The sequence below is a fragment of the Carya illinoinensis genome, chromosome 3 (assembly GCF_018687715.1).
Source record: "Carya illinoinensis cultivar Pawnee chromosome 3, C.illinoinensisPawnee_v1, whole genome shotgun sequence".
NCBI lineage: Eukaryota > Viridiplantae > Streptophyta > Magnoliopsida > Fagales > Juglandaceae > Carya > Carya illinoinensis.
The window spans coordinates 55089124-55111123 of NC_056754.1; the positions used below are offsets into that span (position 1 = coordinate 55089124).

The following is a 22000-nucleotide window of genomic DNA, read 5'->3' on the forward strand; positions in this document are numbered from 1 at the left end:
TGTTTAAAAGATCTTTTATAATAAAAGAACTTGTTCTTAATTAAAATACTAAAATCATAAAAGAGAGCGCACAGAAGTACTTATTAAAATTTCTCAAACTTTGTTACTATCAAAATCATAAGTTAAAAGTCTTGTGCATGATCTAAGCCTTTGCTACTCTTCCTTGAACCAAGTCCTGTCTTACATCTCTATTTTCAAAATTATTCTCACTTGAGATACTGTTTCAGTTATTTCCATTTTCTATACATGGGTTGCTCCCAGAGAACATACGCATGCAGCCAAATTAGGCATGAAAATGAAAGACATGAACTCCAAAATAATTAGAACCAAGATGGCACCATTCTAATCAAGAGACACTACGTCACTTGAGTTTGGAAGGGAAGTTACTTGTAGAAGCCATTCTAGAGGGGATATTGTTACTTGTAGAAGCCATTCTGAAGGGGATATTGCGCATGATCATCTCATTCATTGTCTTTTTGGGTGAGAATTATTTAGTACTGTTCTGTCATCTTTTTTGGAAAGAATGATGGAGTATTTCAACTAAGACATATTAAGCCCCAATTTAGATGTTGAGCTGAGTTAAAATAAGTTAAATTCTTTATAAATAGTAGTGAGTTGAGATGAGAGAGTTAGTTTTATGGGGCATCCCTAAAATGAGTTTAGATGTATTTATAGAAAGTTAAAAAAAGTTATGGATCTTGCGTATAAAGATGTATTGAAGTAAAAAAGGTTGTGGATCCCAAGTATAAAGAGATCTTAAATTAAGATGAGTTTAGTAATTGGAAAGCTGTGTATTTAGATGTTAGACTCAATTTAAAATTAATTCAGTCCAACTTACAAACGGGACCAAACAAACCTTAATTCCTTCCAAACCCAAATCTTATCTCACCCTACTCAAGTTGGTTGATGCATTTTTAACTTTCTGTCACGAATAGAATAAGAATAATGGAAGATGATTTCTTCATGTTACACATTTACATAATAGTTTAAGATATTTAATTAAACCTAATATATCATTTTACACCAATTACCCTAAAAAATAAAGACTTTGTGTACACATTTTTTTTTCTACAATATCATCAAGTAATAAGCTTAGTCATGTCTCTAGCAGTACCCTTTCTCATGTTCATTTTTATACCTAACTTCTTTTCAAATTCATTAACATTTGTAAATCCTTTGGTTACAAGATTTAAGGACCTCATTTTTAAGTCAAAGTTAATAATTTTTTATATTTTTAATTTGATAGATTTAGCTCAAATAAAGTAAAGGTAGTTCTAATAAACAGTACTGACAGATTTCTATTTTTTATATTTTTAAGGATGATACGAGTGCTTTTACTTGCAAGCTAACATGAAAAAATATCATTCGGTAGTTGATTTGATAATATTTAATTTTTAAATTTTTTTAAAATCAAATTATATTATTTCATTATCCGTACCAATTTACATATAAATTTTTAAAAAAAATTTATACACTATGCTACCATTTCACTTACATCCCACTAAATAAGATGTGACAGATTTACTATTATTAAATAATTATTTATTACATATTTTTTTATCATCAAATGATGATAAATATATCATATCATATATAATAGAATGTAAATAAGATGATAGTATAATGTATAAGATTACTCGTAACTTTTTGAAAATGGTAGATTATGAAAGCCAATAGGAGCAAAATTTCAATTTCATCCCAAAATCCAAAATGCGCCGAACAATCCAAGTTATGAGGCCCAGATTATTAGGACTGGGCTTTCATGGGCTGGAAACTCCCAAAGATCTCGGCCCAAATATCAAGCGATTACGACTTGACCATTTTGCGGTGCGGAAAGAGATTGGGGGTTTTGTGGAATAAAAGAGCTGTGGGTGACTTCTGAGACTCCCATGTCAACTCCTCTCAAGTCTCAAGCACTGCGATTTCCAAATCATATCGATTTCAAGCAGCTTCTCTAAAACTATGTTCGTTGCACAAAGGTTCTCTTTTAATTGGTTTTAACTTTACAATTTTCTAGTCTTCTATTCTATTGTCGCTTTCATAGACCCAATAGCTTTATTTAAAGTTTGGTGTATGGAAGAACGCTCTCCTCAGTTTGCTTTCTTGTACTAAACGCGAGGTTTGAATACTAAATGTGTACAGACATATTAGTATAAGTGAGTTTTTTGTATTTTTTTTGATTATTTTTTAAACATTTTTAACTATTAAAAAAACAGGAAGAGGGGAAAGAATGAAGCTAGATGATGAAAAGCACGAGCGTGTTCAAGGAAGATTAGAAGGAAATGCCGACTCATGATTTACGTCCACTCATTTATTACCAGGAGTTTATAGCTTGAAGCCTTGAATTGCCCATCATTTGGCCGCAAAAGGCAAACCTTCTTGTACTGGCATAGTGAAGCGAAGGAGAGGAGGAAAATGGATTCCAAAACTGTAGGAGTTCATAAACCTCATGCTGTATGTATTCCATCCCCTTTCCAAAGCCACATAAAGGCCATGCTAAAATTTGCAAAGCTTCTCCATGGGAAAGGTTTTCACATAACCTTTGTCAACACCGAGTTCAATCACCAGCGTTTTTTACAATCTGGATGCCTCAACTCCTTACATGGCTTGCCTGACTTCCAATTCAAAACCATTCCAGACAGCCTCCCTCCATTGAATTCCAATGCCACCCAAGACATCCTTTCGCTTTGCAATTCCATTCTCAACAACTTCTTGGCTCCATTTTCCGACTTGCTTCTGAAACTCAACTCCGCAGCTTCACATTTCAATATTCCGGTAACATGTGTTATCTCCGATGGTTTCTTGCCTTTCACTGTCACTGCGGCTCAAGAACTCAGAGTCCCTATTGTAATGCTCTTCACGATCTCTGCTTGCAGCCTAATGGGTTTTATGCAGTTTCCTTTGCTCAGGGACAAAGGCTTTATACCACTTAAAGGTGTAAAGATAAAGGCATACCTGCCGAAATCTTCGATTTGATTATTATGATTACTTGCAAGTCTTAAGACTAAAACAATTCTCTGCTTTCGCAGATGAGAGCTATTTAACAAATGGCTATTTGGAAACCGTTATAGATTGGATTCCCGGTATGAGAGATATCCGAATGAGGGATCTCCCAACCATGGTTCGAGCCACAGATCCAAATGATGCACTTTTCAAATTGATCTTTGAGGCTGCAAAGAGAGCTCCTGAAGCGTCAGCTATTGTAGTTCACACATTTGATGCGTTAGAGCAAGAAGTTTTGGATGCACTCTTCCCTATGTTTCGTCGCGTATACGCCATTGGCCCTCACCAACTCTTACTCAATCAATCACCCAACGACTCTCTTAAGTCAATGGGGTATAGTTTATGGAAAGAAGAAACCGAGTGCCTCAGTTGGCTTAACTCTAAGGCACCCAACTCAGTGGTGTACGTGAATTTTGGAAGTTTAACTGTCCTGACACCACAACAGTTGAATGAGTTTGCTTGGGGACTTGCAAATAGCAAGCATCTGTTCTTGTGGATTATTAGGCCCGACTTAGTCGTTGGCGAATCGGCTATTTTGCCACCTGAGTTCGTGGTAGATACAAAAGAAAGGAGTTTAATAGCTAGTTGGTACCCCCAAGAGGAAGTGCTGAACCACCCTCGATTGGAGGGTTCTTAACACATTGCGGGTGGAATTCAATTCTTGAAAGTGTGTGTGCAGGAGTGCCGATGCTTTGTTGGCCAGTCTCTGGAGATCAGCAAACAAACTGCAAGTATACATGCAATGAATGGGGTATTGGCATGGAGATTGATAATGATGTCAAGAGAGAGGAATTGTAAAAGATTGTGAGAGAGTTTATGGAGGGAGACAAGTGTCAGAAAATGAGGAAGAAGGCCCTGGAGTGGAAAAAATTGGCAGAGGCAGCAAGTGAACCACATGGTTCTTCTTCCTTGAATCTAAACAATTTGGTGAATGACGTGTTGTTATCAAAAGGCTAGATGTTTTAAGATAGAGTGAGTGCTAACAATCAAAGAATAAAAAAAATTGTCGTGTGTTTTATATTTATATATCCAGTTTGTACTTCTGCTTCAAATAAGCCCTTATGTTATGATGAATTATAGCGTTAGTTCTTGGGACGAGTTGGGCAAAGCTAGGTGGCTTTGAGAAGTTCTGAAGAGTTTCTTCTTTTTACCATGACTTGGAATATTGATGCTTTAATTTTCTTTGATAATTAATCACTCTAGAATTTGTCAACACTATTATTGATTGCCCAGCAATACAACATTACTTGGGGTTTGGAAAGCAAAGGTGAGATTCCGTATATATGGATTACTTATGTATGCAATTTTTTGATGGGTATAAGCTTTCCCATATCAATATTAATCTATTGAAGTGACTTATTGGGTGCATGAGAACTGCTTGATATTTTTTCTCTCTGTCAAAGGGTATTACCATGCATCAGTTTAAGTACTTTATGAAATAATTAATATAATTTGTACATGACCGCACATCAAAAATAGAACTGATATCTTGTAAAATTATTATAGAAATATCTAAAATCTTTGTGGACAACTTAATAATTTGATTCTTATATATATATATATATATATATATATGAAACCATAAGACTGTATACGAATGCAAGGAGAGGAAGTGTAGGAAACATTGCTCAAAAGCCTCATGCAGTTTGTATTCCATCCCCTATTCAAAGTCACATATGCTAAAATTTGCAAAGTTTCTCCATCTTAAAGGTTTTCACATAACCTTTGTTAACACTAAGTTTAACCACCAACATTTCATATAACGTGGAGGTACACCCCACGCTAACAAATAGTGGTTTTTGGGATAGAGTTTTTTTCCCGAGGAATTTTATTTGGTGGCAAATAACTCGTGAGAATTAACTGCCACGTCATCGGAAAAAGTTTGTAAATAATAAAATTTTTGCGGTGAGATATGCGTTCATTCGTGATGAAATTATTTGTGACAACTAACTTACATTTAATTGCAACTGCACTTTCGTAGCAAATGTGATATTGAGAAGGATTATTTTTTTCTCTGATATTGACTCAAATCATATTATTCTATTATGTAAAACCTTTTCAAGATGGTGATGGATTTATTGGAGCAAAATTTCATTTTTACCCTCAAATGCGCCCCCAACAATCCAAGCTTTGAGGACCAGAATTTTAGGCCCTAAGTTGTATGGGCTGAAAACTCCCGAAGACCTGTTTTACCCGGGTTTATATTTCTCGACCCGGCCCAAATCTCAACCGCTTCCGACGACCCTTTTTTTGGTACAAAAGAGGTAGGGGAGTCTGAAACTCAGGTCTCTCGGCTCTTATCTCAAGCCCTGCGATTTCCAATTCATATCGATTTCAAGCAACTTCTCTAAAACTATATTCTTCGCACAAAGGTACGCTCTTTTGCCTCCACAATTATTATATTTTAATTGGTTTTAACTTTTCTATTTTCCAGTCTTCAATTCAATTGTCACTTTCGTGCTTCCTGTGCATATATGATTATTGTTAAAATTTAGGTTTTATCCCCTGTTGTTCATGGTTTTCTGATGTAATCGATTGCTAGTTCTCGTATTGATTCATGAAGATTTTTTTTGTTTGAAACGGCTAGATTATTTGATTTTAAAGTTGAAAACTTAGGGTAAAAGATCCCGCGTTATTATTATCGCGGTATTGGTCTTCTTCGATGTGATTAGGCGTTCATTTCTTATTCAAGTTTGTTCTTGACACCTGCCGGGATCCGTAATTTCTGGGGCTTTGGAGCTTGATAATTTTTTCCCTCAACTTTGGAGCTTGATAAAGTTTTTTATTTTCTTAAAAATATTTGGTAAAATAAAGATTTTTATCTTTTATTTTCTTTGGTGGAATTAGACTTTTCTTGACCCTTAAATTTACGGGTTTTGATTGAGTTTTCATAGACCCAATAGCTTTATTTCAAGTTTGGTGTATGGAAGAACGCTCTCTTCAGTTTGCTATCTTGTACCTCTAATTTTCTACTTAAGCAGTCTTATTGGGTGGGTTTTTTTTTTTTTTTCCTGATTCTGATTCACTGGTAAATTTATATTCTATATATGGATTTGTGCTAATATATGACCTCTTTTTATGCGGGAAAGTTTAAATTTTCATGTACCTATGTGATTGGTTAGATTTAACTGAGTTTGGATTAATGATTTTGCTCTGGGTGCGGCAACAGATTCAGCAGGCATGCCGAAGAACAAGGGAAAGGGAGGAAAGAACAGGAAGAGGGGAAAGAATGAAGCAGATGATGAAAAGCGTGAGCTTGTGTTCAAGGAAGACGGGCAGGAGTATGCCCAAGTGCTTCGCATGCTGGGCAATGGACGTTGTGAGGCAATGTGCATTGATGGCACCAAACGGCTCTGCCATATCCGAGGGAAGATGCATAAGAAGGTCTGGATTGCAGCTGGTGATATCATCCTTGTTGGTCTTCGTGACTACCAGGATGACAAGGCTGATGTGATCCTCAAGTACATGCCTGACGAGGCTAGGCTCCTGAAGGCATATGGTGAGCTTCCTGAGAACACTCGTCTCAATGAAGGCATCATTGATGATGAGGAGGATGGTGGTGGTGATGATTATATTGAGTTTGAGGATGAAGATATTGATAAGATATAGGGTTTGGGAATCACTTCTGTATGGATGTTATGATTATCCTTTGTTTTTGAGAGCTATTATTAGTGACAGTGTTACATAATTTTGAATTGCACTTTGAAGTTTGGGTTTTCAGGTGATGAATCGATTGTATTCCATATAAAACCTGTTGTTACTAATGAATGGCTGTAATGTTTTGCCTCCTTTGCTATCAATGTTAATGCTCTTTTGCTTTTTTTGATCTGAACAATATGTGGTTCTTTTGTTTGACATGTTCATAGAGTTAAGAATTTGAAGATGCATGTCTCCTCAGGGTTTAAGCTTTCCCCGGGCAGATATGTTCAGTTCTTCTGTTCTAGTTTCCGAGAAGCCTGAGAAATCTCTCCGGGTCAAAACTCCTTAGCTATGATTGATCAATAAAATACTCCCCTTCAAGGGTCCTAGTATGTCTTCAGCGTGTCAAATTCGTAGTTCCATAATCTGTCTAATATTCAGTTTCTTTCTTGCTTATGGTCAGTAAACTCTATGATCCATCTGTTTCTTCCGAATATAGTCTTCAGCCAGAAATGCTATTGTTGGCAAGCTTCTTGGTGATTCAAAGCGGTGCTTAAGCTTATTTAGATAAGATTAGGAGTACAGTCGTAACATTTGCATGGGGATTATTATATTTAGAATCCACACAGTAGAATACATCCTAGAGAGCAACAAAAAACACACATTTTTCTCTTTTATGGGCAACAAGAACAACAAACACATATGGCCTTGATAGTCCTGGAATCTTTATGGGCACGCCACTGGTCTGAAAACTTGGGGATTGTTAAGACGAAACGTTTTTGCATTTTATATCTTTTTGCTGCCCTGGTTGGTTTTGCTTGTTCTCGTTTTCGGTCTCTTTTGAACCATTTCTCTGATTAACCTGTAGCATTACAGACAATTTTCCCGTTGGGGAAACAAGTTGTTATTGTACCCAGAGAATAAAGAAGGAAGAAAAAATAGAGCGTATCTCATCTTACAAACCAGCTGGTACCTCATGTTCTACTATCTAATATTAGCGCTGACTCCCAAAGATAATTTAAGACAGCTAAAGCCTACTTTTTCCCAAGCATAAACAAAACTCTTCACCCATGAAGTCCGCAGATCAGATAAGCTGAATATGGAATACGGTTCATGACAAAACTGGTTATATTCTATGACCAAATAGAATTTTTCGTATTGAGTTCTTCTACCTGGGAGTCGGTGTGCAAAGCATATCTTCCGTTTTATTGACATGGTAAGACTTGATTTGTAAGAGATTTTAATTTTAAATTTATCTAACAAATCAAGTCTTGTCATATTACTAAAATGGAGGTGTGCTTTGCACTGACTTCCAAATAGAAATTTTCATATTTTATATATCATTTCTATATCTCAGAAGAGAAGTGTTCTACCTTGGCAGACTGTTTTGCGCATTGAATGCTCTGCACAATTTTTCGCCCAGACACGTTTCTGGTGGCCTTGAGCCTGTTTTTGGTGTGCTTCAACCTGTCTCTCTCTTTTGGTACAGTTGCTTTAAAGCTTTCAAATTGGACAGACACCTCATTTGATCCACAGCTTTCTTTTTCTTCTCCTGCTACATCGAAAATTCTTTTCCCAAGCATGAATCTTTGATTGCTGTCAATTGGCTCGAGTTGCATGCTTATCTGGTCTTCGAACGAGGAGCTTTCCGGAAGGCGGGTTGCCATCCACCGTTCTAACCAGCTCCAACCCATGTTTGGTTCTGTGTCATTGGCTTTGTTTTGTTTTCTCTTCGAACAGACCCGCAGCTGTAAACAGTTAGGATGATGTGAATGTATATCAGCAATGTAGTCAAATCAGGAAAATATTTCAGATTTACAGTTTCTCATTCATTTTGCTGATTAAAAGGAGCGGATGAGGCATTTTAAGCATAATTACAATACCACCTCAAAGGGTAACCTGCCGCATGTACCTGTTGTGAGAAAGCATAAGCTAGTGCTCTCTCTCGCCTTGTTGTCGCTTCTAGTCTGTTTTGAATCCTCAGTTTTGATATGTTGCTACTCACTGTACTATCATCCCAGTCTCCCTGTAAATTTCATGTTGCAGAACATGTTAATATTGCACTGTCTTTCTCTCGGTCAATCAGGTTGATCAGATGGTACCAAGCAAAAGAAAGGGAAATTATGAGAACTAGTTTTTTGAGTGTATCAAATTGTGAAATCACAAATGAGATTACAGTAATTCAGATTACAGATCTACTCGTGCTAGATCTGTTCTGCAATACCTTTAGCCTACTTTTCTGGCATATATTTGGTCAATTTTGTGTAAATCCATCTAGTTCTATGACTTAAAGCAGAAGAAGTTACCTTTAGCTTTAGAGATTGAGTTCGGGCTTTCTGTTGGATTCGGTGGTGAAGAGCCACTCTTTCTTCTTGCGTTGGGAAAACTTCCACAGAATTTCCTGTTTGAACTTCAATTGATGTGCCCAGAGATGCCCTACTTGGACTTTGCTTTCCTACAACAAGCTCCTCTTTACCATCCTTCAATTTTATTCCTTCAGTTTCACGCCTAGCCTGAAATTTGACGAATACAATAACTACGAAGTATTTGAATTCCAAGTGCCATATAGGAGATTCATTGGAAGTCTAACGCATTGAAAATACATTACATGAATATTTGATGCGCATTCAGTTCTTCTTGGAGATATTTCTGAAAATGTTACGTTTTCTGCTTACTTCTTCTATTTCAAGGCAGATTTCTCATTGTCACATTTGAACTAATCATGCCTATGTGCATGCAAACTTCTTGGATTACAGATCTCAATATATTTTTTCAAATCAAGATAACTTTCACACAGGAAGATATCTAAATTTGGTGGAAACTTAATCTTTTAAATAATTATTAAGGAAAAAATAAATAAATAGTTCGAATAACGTAAATGATGTATTTTCAACAGTATAAATTAACCAGAAAGTCTCTAAATGCTGACTGGATGAGGGTTGCAGCGTTTTCTTCACGGAATATTAATTTAGACTTAAAATCCTGCTTTTCCTCAGGTACATCTTCATTGGTTTCTTCGCTTTGGATATCTACTTTGTCTGTCAAGTCCTCTAGTATGGGCTGTGTAACAGTGGCTTCGGAGCTTTTAACTGAAACAGAATCCTCATCTGCAAGAACTGAATTGAATTCATCCCCACATAGGTATGCTCTAACAGAGCTCCATCTTTTCCTTTCCATCACATTGCTCCTTACCTGACATAATTAAACAGAGACCAAATGGCTATTCTGCTCAGAATCAAATTAATACGAAGTGATCAAAGGAAGAGGACTGGGTAAACCACTGGAGAGATATGAAAAAGCATATGGTCAGGACGAGAAATTGATTAGCACAGACCCATTAAAGTTTGTTTTTCTTTGATGCCTACTTGATAACAGGCAATAGGAATAAGATAAGTAAACAATTTTTTTTTGCCTAGAATTCAAATCATCATGCCATCAAGGAATCTGTAAAACTGCAGTTGTAGAGACTCACACTGCTCTCATGAGTCCCAACAGACCGGTTTCTAGAGAAGACACTCCGTACCAATTCCCCAGTGACCCCCATCTCAATTCTCAACCGAGAGATTTCAAGAAGATTTCTCAAATGGGTAAGTCCTCGATTGTATTGAAAACCATCACAACTTCTGAGGTCCCTAAATATGATAGCTAACCTATTTTACTAGAGGAAAGAAACATGTTAGCTAAAGTAAGATCAGAAAATATGCAGGGATTACAGAGCTTTAGAGCTGGACTGGACCTTTAATTTACCACAATAATGCAAGCTGAAAAAGTAAAGATCAGATAGAAAGCAGAAATTTGATGGTACATATTTTTATTGCCTTTTGCAATTACTTTTTGCACATGGCTTGCAGCAGATTGGACTCATAAAGTTTGCTTGCTATTGGGTTCATGTCTATTCCTTTCTGTTTACTGCATCGGTTCTAATTAAGTAGCTCCTTTTGGGATTCCTGCCATTACCTTGTCGAACCAGAAAAACATGCCAATAAATTTAGGGACATGATGTATTGGCAAATCTCTGATCAGGGGCTGTTTAGCCTGATATTGCGCTGAAGCCCTTTAAGTATGTGCCAAAATCTGGTCTTTGACCTCGAACGAGCCTGTGAAGGCAGATTGGGCCTCAAAAACAATGGTCAAATGCGTATTTAGCTACAGTTTGTTGCTGTACAGAGATACTTTTCCAAAGACTGAAGCAACTTGATAAATTGTTGTGATATTAGTTGGGACGGGTGATCAAGACCAATATTGAATCTTCAATGCCAGGAAAGTGGCGTCAAGAATTTGAGATAAGTTGCAAGAAATTGGTCATAAAAGAAATGTTGGTGCCTGCCAGCCACTGATGTATCAGACATGTGAAGGCCACTGATCAATAATGTGGTCCTCGTAATTAAACTAAGTTCATCATTCTTATTTGGCTCAAAACCTTCTGTACTTGAGATGTTGGCTTCATGATCTTTCCTATTAATCCTTTTTCTTAATTAAGTTGGTTGCTCTCTGGAGGTTTGTGCCACTAATTGGGAATCACATGGGAGTTAAGCTTTGCATGCAAACGACAAATATATAAGAGTACTGGTTTTTCACAGAGAGAGAGAGAGAGAGAGAGAGAGAGAGAGCCACACGTTTATAAATGAGACGGCTGGATCAGTACCTGATGAGAGAGAGATTAGTTTTTCTGCCCTCGTGTTTGGCGTGCATCATATGAGAACTTTGGAGTGTTGCATCGCATGCCTTTTGGATAGATTAATTTCAGGTAAAAAACATATCAGAATTAATATTTACGTGACTTTTCCTTCCTTAATTGTTTTTTCTTTTTTTCCCATAGATCTGCTTTTCTTTTGGACTAACAGTACTACAGTACCATAAAAATAAAAGAGGTGCATGACATGTGCAATACACTTATAAAATTAAAGAGGGTTTTACAGACCACGCGAAGACTGACTGCATGCAGTCTGAGGATAAGAAGCTGGTTTTGCAAGAAATTCTGCATAATTCATGTTCTTCATCATCATCATCGTTCCAGCTAGAAGTAGTAGCAGTCCATCATATTTTCCACTTTACTGGCAGCATGCAGCTATTTTCACGTGGAAATAATTGAGGGTCGAGGATGCAGAGTACTGGAGTGGATCGATGATCCTATAAGACCTTTTACATCTTTCTAGCTATTTTTCTTTATGGTTCATTTAATTTGCTCTATACTTGACATTTTTGTCATGGGGATCCAATATTTTATATCACTTTCTAGATCCCAAATGTTCTTATATAAAAAAAAAAAAAATGGCCCCTCGATCAATCCATTTTAAGTCCCTCCACCTTATGTCGAGGAATTATTCCACATTGCATGTGGACAAGATCTTGAGTATGTTTATAAGAAATGAGCAACCATCTCTTAGTTTCTTATTGAACTAGTTTTATGAGATTAGTTAAGTTTATAAATTTCTTCATGGTATCAGAGTAAAGGTCTTGAGTTTGAACCATGACTTTATACTTTACCTAATTTAATTAGATATTCTGTGTATTAGGCTACCCATTGAGGGGGAGTCTGCCTACACGTGAAAGGGAGTGTTAAGATATCAAAAATAAATAATAAAATCTATCCCTTTCCATTAGCTTAACATTTTGGGACAAATGGTTATTTCAAATAGTATCAGAGCCTAATGTTGTTATAGAATTAATATGAACCCACACTACTTATCCGGTGACAAATATCAGAAAAAATACTAGTTTGCACGTGAGTGAAGGTGTTGAGAAATTATTCCACATTGTTTGGAGACAAAATCTTGTGCATATTTATAAGAAATGAACAACTCAATCTTATTGAACAGGTTTTATAAGATGAATTAGGCCTATAAATTTCTTCACCCTCTTGCCATTGACATGGGATGGTATTTTTTTTTTTTTTGTAATTTTCTTTTTAAAGGGATGGAATGGAAATTTTGTACATGTTTTGGGTTGTGATAAAATAGAATTGAATTATAAAAAATGAAAATAGATAAAAAAATCATCATCATCTTTTGATCAACTGTCTTTTTCGTTTTAAATCATTTTTAGAGAAATAAAGACTTCAAAAATTCTTTATACATTAAAAAGAATTATATAATTTTGGGTATAAAGATTGGTAAAATAACCAAGTCCTTGAGTAACCTGCTAGATTTCTTTTTAGATCGAGTGTATAATAAAAAAAAACTCATTGCACCTTAACAATGTCACATTTTCTCGTTGATTATTTCTTAAAAAAAAAAAAAAAAGTTTGCCCAAAGCCCAAATGCTTGAGAATATATTAAACCCGACTCCAATATCCTGATACGTGGATTACCGGACTCACGCGACCGCTTTTATAATACTGACCCTTCCAAATCCAGCCTGCCTTCCCAGTTCCTTGTAACGCGAATCACATTTTGGGTCGCGTCCGAACCCTCTCGCAGAACCCAGAGAATCGGTATATTACCGGTATTAGTAGGCACTTTTCTTCTGCTCTCATCTTCAACTTCAACTCCTGAATGGTTCTGTTCAAATAATTTTGGTATGTTTAAGTTTATCCAAGTATATGACTTTTGTTTCGCTTCCTAGAAAGCTGAATAAAGCAATAGAAAATAGAAAATCTCTTCTCTTTTTTTCCTTTTTTTTTTTTTTGGGGGGGGGGGGGGGGGGGGGGGGGGGGGGGGGGTTAACTGATTAACCCCTTCATTGATCCATTAACTGCTCTGTAGAAAAATGTTTGCTTTCTTTGAAATCGAACTCTTAAATCTCAATTTGCATATATACACATACGCTCAAATTTGTATCTGGTATTTATGTTAATTGAGCTTGAAGTTCTTGTTTATATATTTATTAGTTTCTAGTTCATTTCCAGCTTAAATAATTGGTGGGTTTTGCTTAAATGCCTATGTTTTCTGTTGTCATAGGTTTTTCTTTCTTTCCTTTTTTGTGGATAGCTGAGGCGCTTTGAGTTATGAGATATCACTGACGATTAAGAAAATGAGCATTGTACCGAAGGAGAACATTGAGGTCATCGCACAAAGCATTGGTATTAACAACTTGTCTTCTGATGTTGCACTTGCTCTTGCTCCCGATACGGAATATCGAATGCGTGAGATCATGCAGGTAGTGTTCGGGTTTTTTGTGCATTAGTATTGATATTAGTTTGTTTTGCCGCTGCTGTTTTAATATATGTAAGTGCAATTTGTTGTTACAGACTGTTAGCTTACATTGCTTTAAATGTGGCAATCAGCATGTGTTGTCTAATAGAGTAAGAAAGCATCAGGCAGTGTTTAGTTTTCCAGTTTAAAAAGTATTTGCCATCATGAAGTTGTGTTGGATTTATAATTGATATCTAGGGAAATTGAGCCAGTTTTATGAAATCGAATGTGGGTTGTTTTGCCCAGCAATCCCCTATATCCAGACAAAATTACGTGGCCACTAGGATTCTGTTTGGTAAACATACAAGAAGCAGCAGGCGCGGCATTTGACATTCCAGTCAGAGCGTAGCCACCATTTGGAATTTTTGTTTATTTTTTAGGATTGGAATTGTAAAAAGAGAGGCATATTCTCTTGCCAACAGTGAGCCTAGAGATTTCAAGATTGAACTCAGGTTGCTTTTAGTTTTCTCATTTTACCTATGCAGTGAGGACTTTTATTACAGTTGGAGGAGAGAGCACATCTTTTTACAGAAGAAAAATGCTAACTGTATTTAAGAAAAACTTGCAAAAAACTTACTTCTTCATACGTTAGTTATTGATATGCTGAAAATTATGAAATTTGAAATTCAAAAGAAAACTCAAAATGAGTCTTGTATGTAAAATTGTAAGTATTGGTAGCACTACTCTTTACAGAAATAGAGATAACTGACACATAGAGTAAAACCTCATCACAAAATTGCAGGAGGCTATCAAATGCATGCGTCACTCTAAAAGAACAACATTGACAGCAGATGATGTTGATGCTGCACTGAATATGAGAAATGTTGAGGTAAGTTTTGCAGGTAATTAGATTTTTTTGGCTTTTTACCACTCATTAATTTCTTACATTCATGAGTCATTTTTCCTCTTTAAGACATTAATAGGTTTTAACACAAATACACTTTCATCGCATAGGGCTGCAGGGCGGCAAGAGAACTGCAACATGTTTAGTGCTTTGAGCTAGTCTTCATAAGCACGTCTGAAAGTTTATATGTTGGTTTTGCAATTTTGGAAGTGATTGCTGATTGGATAGTCATAACTATATCTTATATTTTTTGGGGAATGCCCCCCAAAAAATAGTTGATTCTGTCTGCTCAATATTCCACTACGATTGATGAACAAAAAGCTACCATAATTTGATCTCTTGGTCAGTCCAGTATATCACCAAAATGTAGAACTGCTTATATTTTTAGGCTTAAATCTCTTATTTAAGTTGCATGGCTAAGTTTACAAGTAAAAAAAAAAAAAAAAAAACACTCAAGTTCTATCATTAGTTCAGCTAGTGTGTGTCACAGGGAATGAAATGTTTGGTGCATATGATAGAACTGCCTATGTCGTGGCTTTTTCTTTTCGTGTATTTTTCATCGTTTAGGAACCTTTTTTGTTCAATCTCATTTTGTTTAATTTTCCGGAATCAGCCAATATACGGCTTTGCCTCTAGGGGTCCTTTGCGGTTCAAAAGAGCTATTGGGCAGAGAGATTTGTTTTACATTGATGACAAGGATGTTGATCTTAAAGATGTAAGGAGTTACTGGGTAATTTTTCATTGCCATTTCAGCATAAATGGGTGCAATGCCTTGTAATCTTAATAATTTCGTTTGACTTGTAGGTGATTGAGATGCCTTTACCAAAGGCACCTCTTGATACAGCAGTTCATTGTCACTGGCTCGCTATTGAAGGTGTACAACCTGCTATTCCAGAAAATGCTTCTGTAGAAGGTCAGTAGAGGAATAGTTGCAGCTTGCTAGCATAACATTTTTGGACTTGTAATTTTCACTAGTGACTAGATATCATCAAAAACACTTTGGTACATTTTTGCTTGAATGCAAACTATACATTTTTCTTTACTTTGTGACACCTTTTAACTTCCGTCATGGTCTGGCGTGCTTTTTAACCTTTCATGGCACAAGAGATAATTTCAGGAATGGTGTTATGTGATGTGGTTTCTGGATAGATCTGTATATGCATTTTTTCTTTTGGGATTAGGTCTACATATTCAAGCTATAGAATCAGTCTTAAAAAAGCTTTTGGGCTTCTCCTGTAGTAATTGCGGCTCCTTCTGATGGCAAGAAGCTTGAACAGAAGGATGATGGACTTCCTGTTGACATTAAATTACCAGTTAAGCACGTATTGTCTAGGGAGCTTCAGGTATATGATATTTTATGTCCATTTTTGGTATATTTTATTCTCAGCCCTGTAGTTCAGTTATCTATCTTCTATTGCTGTCTTTGCAGCTTTACTTTGACAAAATCACCGAGCTTACCATGAGTAGCTCGGATTCTGTCCTCTTCAAACAAGCATTAGTTAGTTTGGCCACAGACTCAGGACTTCATCCATTGGTTCCATATTTCACCTATTTTATAGCTGATGAGGTAAAAGCTGTTTGAACTGATAGGGAGAAATATACAGCAATATGTTGCTAATTCTATATCTTCTTCTATAATTTCAGGTATCTCGTGGTTTAAGTGATTATTCCCTTCTCTTTGCTTTGATGCGTATTGTGCGTAGTCTTCTTCGAAATCCTCATATTCACATAGAACCTTATGTAAGTTTACCTCTAGTTTATCCATTCTGTTGTTTACCATGTACATAAAGAGTAAATTATAAACCCTTTGGGATTAGGGGCTCAAATGGTAAGGGCCTTGGTCTTGGTGGTAAAGCTCCCTCCAGGACTAAGGTTTGAACCCTTAGGTGCAAGAAATTTCGAGGGGCCATGTCCCCCTGGTTATAAATTGATGATTTACCTTTTAAGTGTGAAGGAGACGCATTACAAGGATTCGGGGCTCAGCGGGGTTAAAGACGTGTCGCAATTGCATGGTCTTTGGGATTCCTCATCATGAAAAAAAAAAGAGATTAAATCATATCTAACTTTATCATCATTAGGGTAAATTTCACTTGCACCCCCCAAACTACTACACCTTTTTTTGACCTATAAAAAAACTGCACTTTTTTCAAATTGTACCTCCAAGTACCAGAACTAACAATTTCCACCCGAAACTACCACATTTTTTCAATTTGCGCCCCACAGTGAAACCCTTGAAAGTGTGTAAAATGCCCTTGTTGAAATTCAAAAATTATGTAACTAGAATGAATTGTTAAAAAAACAAATTACAAATAAAAGATTTTTTTGAGAGAAGTAAAAGAGTATATTAATAAAAAAATAGGCAAAATGCCACGTTCAGTACAAAGAATGTCCTAGATTATGTAGGATCCACAAATAAAAGATAACATAAGATGATAGCAAAAATAAAAAATAACAAATACCAAAAATAGATAAAGAAGAAGAAGAAACAAAATGAGATATTTAACAATAAGGAAAATTACAAAAAAAAGGAGAACAAGGTTGATCTGCATATCCGTTGCCCTTTTATGTTTTGTCTATATCTGTCCCAATAGTTTTTTATTTTTTATTTTTATTTTTAATTTTCGGCAAGGAATTGTAGGAGATTCAAGGTGCAAATTGTGGAGGTTTTTGAGTTTTTTGGTGGATTGGGGTTGCAAAATGAGATTTTCCCATATCATTATTAGTGTCTTTGCTTTAGTGTTATTGGGTATTTTTTTTTTTAAAAAAAAAATTTCAGCAAGGAATTGTAGGAGATTCAGGGTGCAAATTGTGGAGGTTTTTGAGTTTTTTTGGTGGATTGGGGTTGCAAAATGAGATTTTCCCATATCATTATTAGTGTCTTTGCTTTAGTGTTATTGGGTAGATGGTTAGGAGACTCAAAACAGCATTCCGCATTACGCATTTTTATGTAGATGCAGCATATGCTGACCTGGCATTTGGGAGTTATTGAAAAGCGACCATCTAGACATAAGCCATTCATTTAAAGTTAATTGGCTGCTAACCATCAGGTTTCTGAATATTCTGACTGTTGAAAAACTTGATCTGATAATTGGATAAAAGATTTAGATCTGGAGATTATATATGAATTTTTTTCCCAACAAAAGTAGAACTTGAAGCAATTACAAATCCAAATGGAACTTCGTGAACATTCTATAGAAAAGTTTCAGAAGTGAAGTTGGTGTAAGGGTCTTCTATTCTTTATCTGCGAAGGCATTTTTAGTTATTACCGTATAAATGCTTCAAATTTCAGCAGTCAAAGGTTAACATATTTGTGAATCTGAAAATTCATTGGTTTTCTTGTCAGCTACACCAATTGATGCCTTCTGTGGTTACATGCCTTGTTGCAAGAAGGTTGGGAAATAGGTTCGCAGACAACCACTGGGAACTAAGAGACTTCACTGCAAACCTGGTTGCTTCAATATGCAAAAGGTGAGATTTTCCATCCTTTTATATGTTGTGCATGCAAAGAAAATGAGTAAGAATTTGCTGAAACTCTTGCTCATCTTTATTTTTTCTTTTTTTGATAAGTCTCTTGCTCATCTTTCTGTTGACAAGCTTCTCTTTTGTGTTCTTGTGTATACTTCTCATATTGAAATATAGTAGCAACATGTGATCGAAACACAATAATTTTGTGCATAATGTTAAATAGCATGCTCATATTGGATCGCCCATATTTTTATGGATCTCCATTATTGATAAAGTTGATGGATCTCCATTATTGATAAAGTTGATTGATGTGACTAATTAAGTTCCGGATCAACCTACTAGTTCAACCATTGTGCTGACTCCTTGGTCAGGATCATTTATGAACCTGCTGTAACTTAGCAAACATTTTGACCCAATCAACACAATCTGTTCAGATGGTGGATAACTTGATGTTTTTGCCACTCTTCTAAATTTTGTTTTGAAAAGTAACTTTGTTATCAATTCACTTCAGACTAGGTGACCTGGACTGACTAATTAGTGGAATTGATCTGTCTCCTCATCCAATGTTCTAACCTTTGATTATGAAAGTGTTACCCTGCATACTTACAAAAGAGATTTTTTTTTTTGCATCTGTATAGATATATTATCCCTGACATCTAACCTTTTCCCTTTCCAAGTTCTTCTGTTGCAGATTTGGGCATGTTTATAGTAATCTCCAGACACGCCTGACGAAAACTTTGCTCAATGCATTTTTGGATCCCAAACGAGCAATGACTCAACAGTATGGTGCTATTCGAGGATTAGCAGCCTTAGGACCCACTGTGGTATTTTCATCTTCCTTAATGTTATTTGCAACTAATCTCCCCCAATCCCTCCATAGGATGATGACTCCACAATGTCTTAAACTGTCTTTATTGATTCATACTAATTTTCTTGAATTGGAAGTGGTGTTAAGGGTAGTCATGCGAAGGCTTAACTCTGTTTACTATGAGCCATTTGTAGTCTTTGTAAACATAAGTCAAGAAAAGTAAAAATGGCAATTTCAGTTAGTATCTCAGCTCTATTTCATTTTAAGGTCATGTTGTACCTCATGTCCCCTCTGGACGGGATTGTTTGTTGCATATGTCCATCTATATTATGTTTGGGTTTCTAAATCCGATTTTAAGCTGTTTTTAACTCTTCTTTAATTTATAAGTAGGTTCGCATTCTTATACTGCCAAATCTTGAGCCATACATGCGACTTCTTGAACCAGAGATGCTTCTTGAGAAACAAAAGAATGAGATGAAGAGACATGAAGCTTGGCGTGTTTATGGAACCCTGCTGGTGAGCCACTTTTCTAACCTATAGTTCTTCTATGATTATAAAATAGTAAGATATTTAAGATGGATTTTTGCGGTGTAATAAGAGGATGCTTTTACCAGCATGCAGCAGGTCAATGTTTGTATGATCGGCTCAAGGTGTTCCCACCCCTATCATCCCAACCAGCACGTGCAGTATGGAAGACCAATGCAAGGGTTATTACCACAGCACTAAGTAAGAAATATGCTGTGTGTATTTTTTTTTAAATTTCCTTCGATAGACTAATGTGGTGTGCATCTGAGCTTTTATTCTCTAGGAGTAGATCTTAAGGTTCCTGCATTGGTGAGCTTCCACATTATTAACAAAAAATATATATATTTTTAAGAATAATGATATATACAAGCCCCAAATGTATAAGCCTCACGCAAACCTTTTATTAAAAAGTGAACCACCACCACACCATGAAAATGTGGGAAAAACTCACTTTTTCTTGGTAGGGTCTATTTTTTTACAAAAGGCTTGTACATTCAGGGTTGTCCCTAGCATTACCCTTCTTTGAGTGGTTGCAACACTATTAATTGAGATGCCATCTGATTGGTGTTCATATCAATTGATGTAAAGACGCTTAGCTGCTTTTTAAGCCGTCTGAAATTTACCCAGATAAACGCAAGAGGAGCATGGAGCAAGTGGAAGAGCAGTCACCCCACAAGAAAATAGCAACTGATGGTCCAATTCTTGCAGATTTAACCAATTCTTCCCCGCCTCACATGGAAGGGAAAGCTGTGCTTCCAGATTCTACGATTGATTCCAATGTGGGCCCATCCTCATCCTCTAGACAGATGCTTGATGAGATGATATTGGATGGCAGAGGGAGGAGAGACAAGGGTGATAATGAAGCTCTGAATGCATCAGCCATGCTCACTCAGATATGGAAGAACGACTTGGATTCTGGGCGTCTCCTGGACTTCTTGTTTGATCAGTTTGGTGAAGGCATATTATCCTTCATTCCAGCTCCTGAGATGTCTTTGTTCATATGACCATTTGTACAGATACCGGCACTTACCGGCAAGTTTATGTAATACATAAATATAGAACTTTTGGCCCATTCGATTGACCCTATGTTTGACAACATTGTTAGTAGTTAGATCCAATATTATTAATTGAGTTTTTCCGTATTAGTTGCTGAGCGATATATAACCACCGCACTAGGATTAGCTTGTAGTTGGAACTTGGAGCTATTATTAACCTATTATTAACCTATAGAACTTTGCATCTTAACAGAACAAAATTCCTTTATTATCATGATTGCAGCATCAATATCCTGGAAATAGGAGGACAGACAAAAATAAGTTCACACGTTAATGAACTTAAACCGCCACCCTTGTAGATTCTCGATCAACAGCTTTCTTCAGGAAGCTGTCCTCTTCCAGGATCATCTGAACCGGCAAGAACCCCATGCCGTTGGCCACAGCAAGCATCATTCTCTTGGTTTCCTCCTTGAACTCCACCAGATCGACCGTCCCATTAGAGTCATGATCGAACTGCATGAATAGGGAATCATAGACACGAGCTAGCTCATCTGGATCTGGCTTCACGTCGATACCGAAATGGGTCTCAAAGACCCTCAGACACTGAAGCTCCTTCAACATCTCTACATAGGAGAGAAGACCATCATGGTTAGTGTCAAGGTGAGCAAAACGGTCACAAACCGAGATTTCGAATGCTTCTTCATCATCAACGAAGTTGAAGACGGTGGCAGCATCCAAAACTTCTACGCTCATTTTTTCTACAAGGCTTGAAGATGTATAAACTGAAGCTTTGAACTTTAGGATTTTGATGACTCTTTGAATGAGAAAGGGGACCTTCTCATATACATTTATAGAGCAATGTTGAGAGGCTATAGATTCTTGAACTAATGCATGCCTGCAAAACTATGCTGTACGTATCCACTGATCCCCACCTTTTAATCTGTGGTTTCTCTTTGCCAAAGGTTTCAGAATTCTTATGTGGACCGACAAAATCTGATGCGTTGTTCCATGTGAGGTTGAGGCCCGCGTTAAACTACTCTTATGAATCTGGTGGAAGTGGATATCAAATGGCTAAGGATGTTTAGAAAAGTCAAAAACCTTGAAAATGTAAGGTCAGGTACCAAAGAAAGAAAGGGTGGGGCCCACTAATTACCTAAGAAAGTCAAAAGCCAGAAAAAGAGAACGTTGTTTTAGCCGAACTGAGGCGAAAACCCCCTCACTAGGCCGGAGTCCTGTAGTACGGAGAGGTTGAGGCCAGAATGTTGACTTCAAAAACAAAGAGACCCACAGACCTTTTTTATTCCTACTTTCGGTCCCCAAAGGCATGATTTTCGGCCTAAATCTAGTCAAAACACTAACTAGAATGGTGGAAGATTCAAAGCTGGTTTACTAGAGGTCAAGAAATAATAATAAATACGTACAGTACAATTCATAGGTACTCATGCTGACTAAATAACCAAAATACAATAATAATAATAATTAAACTTATACAATATATATAAAATGATCATGACTTCATCGGGTCGGCCGGTACTCCCCATTTGTGTTATTATATATATATATGAAATGAAAATTAACTAATTATACA

General features: G+C 36.5%; 4 protein-coding genes and 1 pseudogene across 5 annotated transcripts; 3 read left to right on the forward strand and 2 right to left on the reverse strand.

Annotated features, from left to right (window-relative positions):
• Positions 1 to 1817: 1817 nt before the first annotated feature.
• On the forward strand, positions 1818 to 4216 carry LOC122305434 (annotated as a pseudogene).
• A 1000-nt stretch (positions 4217 to 5216) lies between these two features.
• Positions 5217 to 6838, forward strand: LOC122305436 (eukaryotic translation initiation factor 1A-like). Its single transcript, XM_043117985.1, has 2 exons — positions 5217 to 5375; positions 6173 to 6838. Exon 2 carries the CDS (start codon positions 6184 to 6186, stop codon positions 6610 to 6612), a length of 429 nt encoding a protein of 142 aa, XP_042973919.1. The 5' UTR covers positions 5217 to 5375; positions 6173 to 6183; the 3' UTR covers positions 6613 to 6838.
• A 384-nt stretch (positions 6839 to 7222) lies between these two features.
• On the reverse strand, positions 7223 to 10862 carry LOC122305435 (protein IQ-DOMAIN 33). 2 transcript variants are annotated; one of them, XM_043117983.1, is made up of 6 exons: positions 10600 to 10862; positions 9550 to 9834; positions 8949 to 9155; positions 8555 to 8668; positions 8016 to 8390; positions 7223 to 7504 (listed from the first exon to the last, which is right to left on the reverse strand). In XM_043117983.1, exons 1-6 carry the CDS (start codon positions 10618 to 10620, stop codon positions 7406 to 7408), a joined length of 1101 nt encoding a protein of 366 aa, XP_042973917.1. In that variant the 5' UTR covers positions 10621 to 10862; the 3' UTR covers positions 7223 to 7405. The 2 variants fall into 2 exon arrangements, with proteins under 2 accessions (XP_042973917.1, XP_042973916.1); XM_043117982.1 differs by lacking the exon at positions 10600 to 10862 and adding an exon at positions 10115 to 10434.
• A 2081-nt stretch (positions 10863 to 12943) lies between these two features.
• On the forward strand, positions 12944 to 20562 carry LOC122305437 (transcription initiation factor TFIID subunit 6). The gene is made up of 13 exons (XM_043117986.1): positions 12944 to 13159; positions 13542 to 13740; positions 14518 to 14604; positions 15233 to 15334; positions 15424 to 15532; positions 15859 to 15962; positions 16049 to 16186; positions 16264 to 16359; positions 17963 to 18087; positions 18776 to 18908; positions 19283 to 19408; positions 19507 to 19618; positions 20045 to 20562. Exons 2-13 carry the CDS (start codon positions 13615 to 13617, stop codon positions 20419 to 20421), a joined length of 1635 nt encoding a protein of 544 aa, XP_042973920.1. The 5' UTR covers positions 12944 to 13159; positions 13542 to 13614; the 3' UTR covers positions 20422 to 20562.
• Positions 20563 to 20658: 96 nt separating this feature from the next.
• LOC122305438 lies at positions 20659 to 21424 on the reverse strand. The gene has a single exon (XM_043117987.1). It carries the CDS (start codon positions 21163 to 21165, stop codon positions 20752 to 20754), a length of 414 nt encoding a protein of 137 aa, XP_042973921.1. The 5' UTR covers positions 21166 to 21424; the 3' UTR covers positions 20659 to 20751.
• Positions 21425 to 22000: the final 576 nt, after the last annotated feature.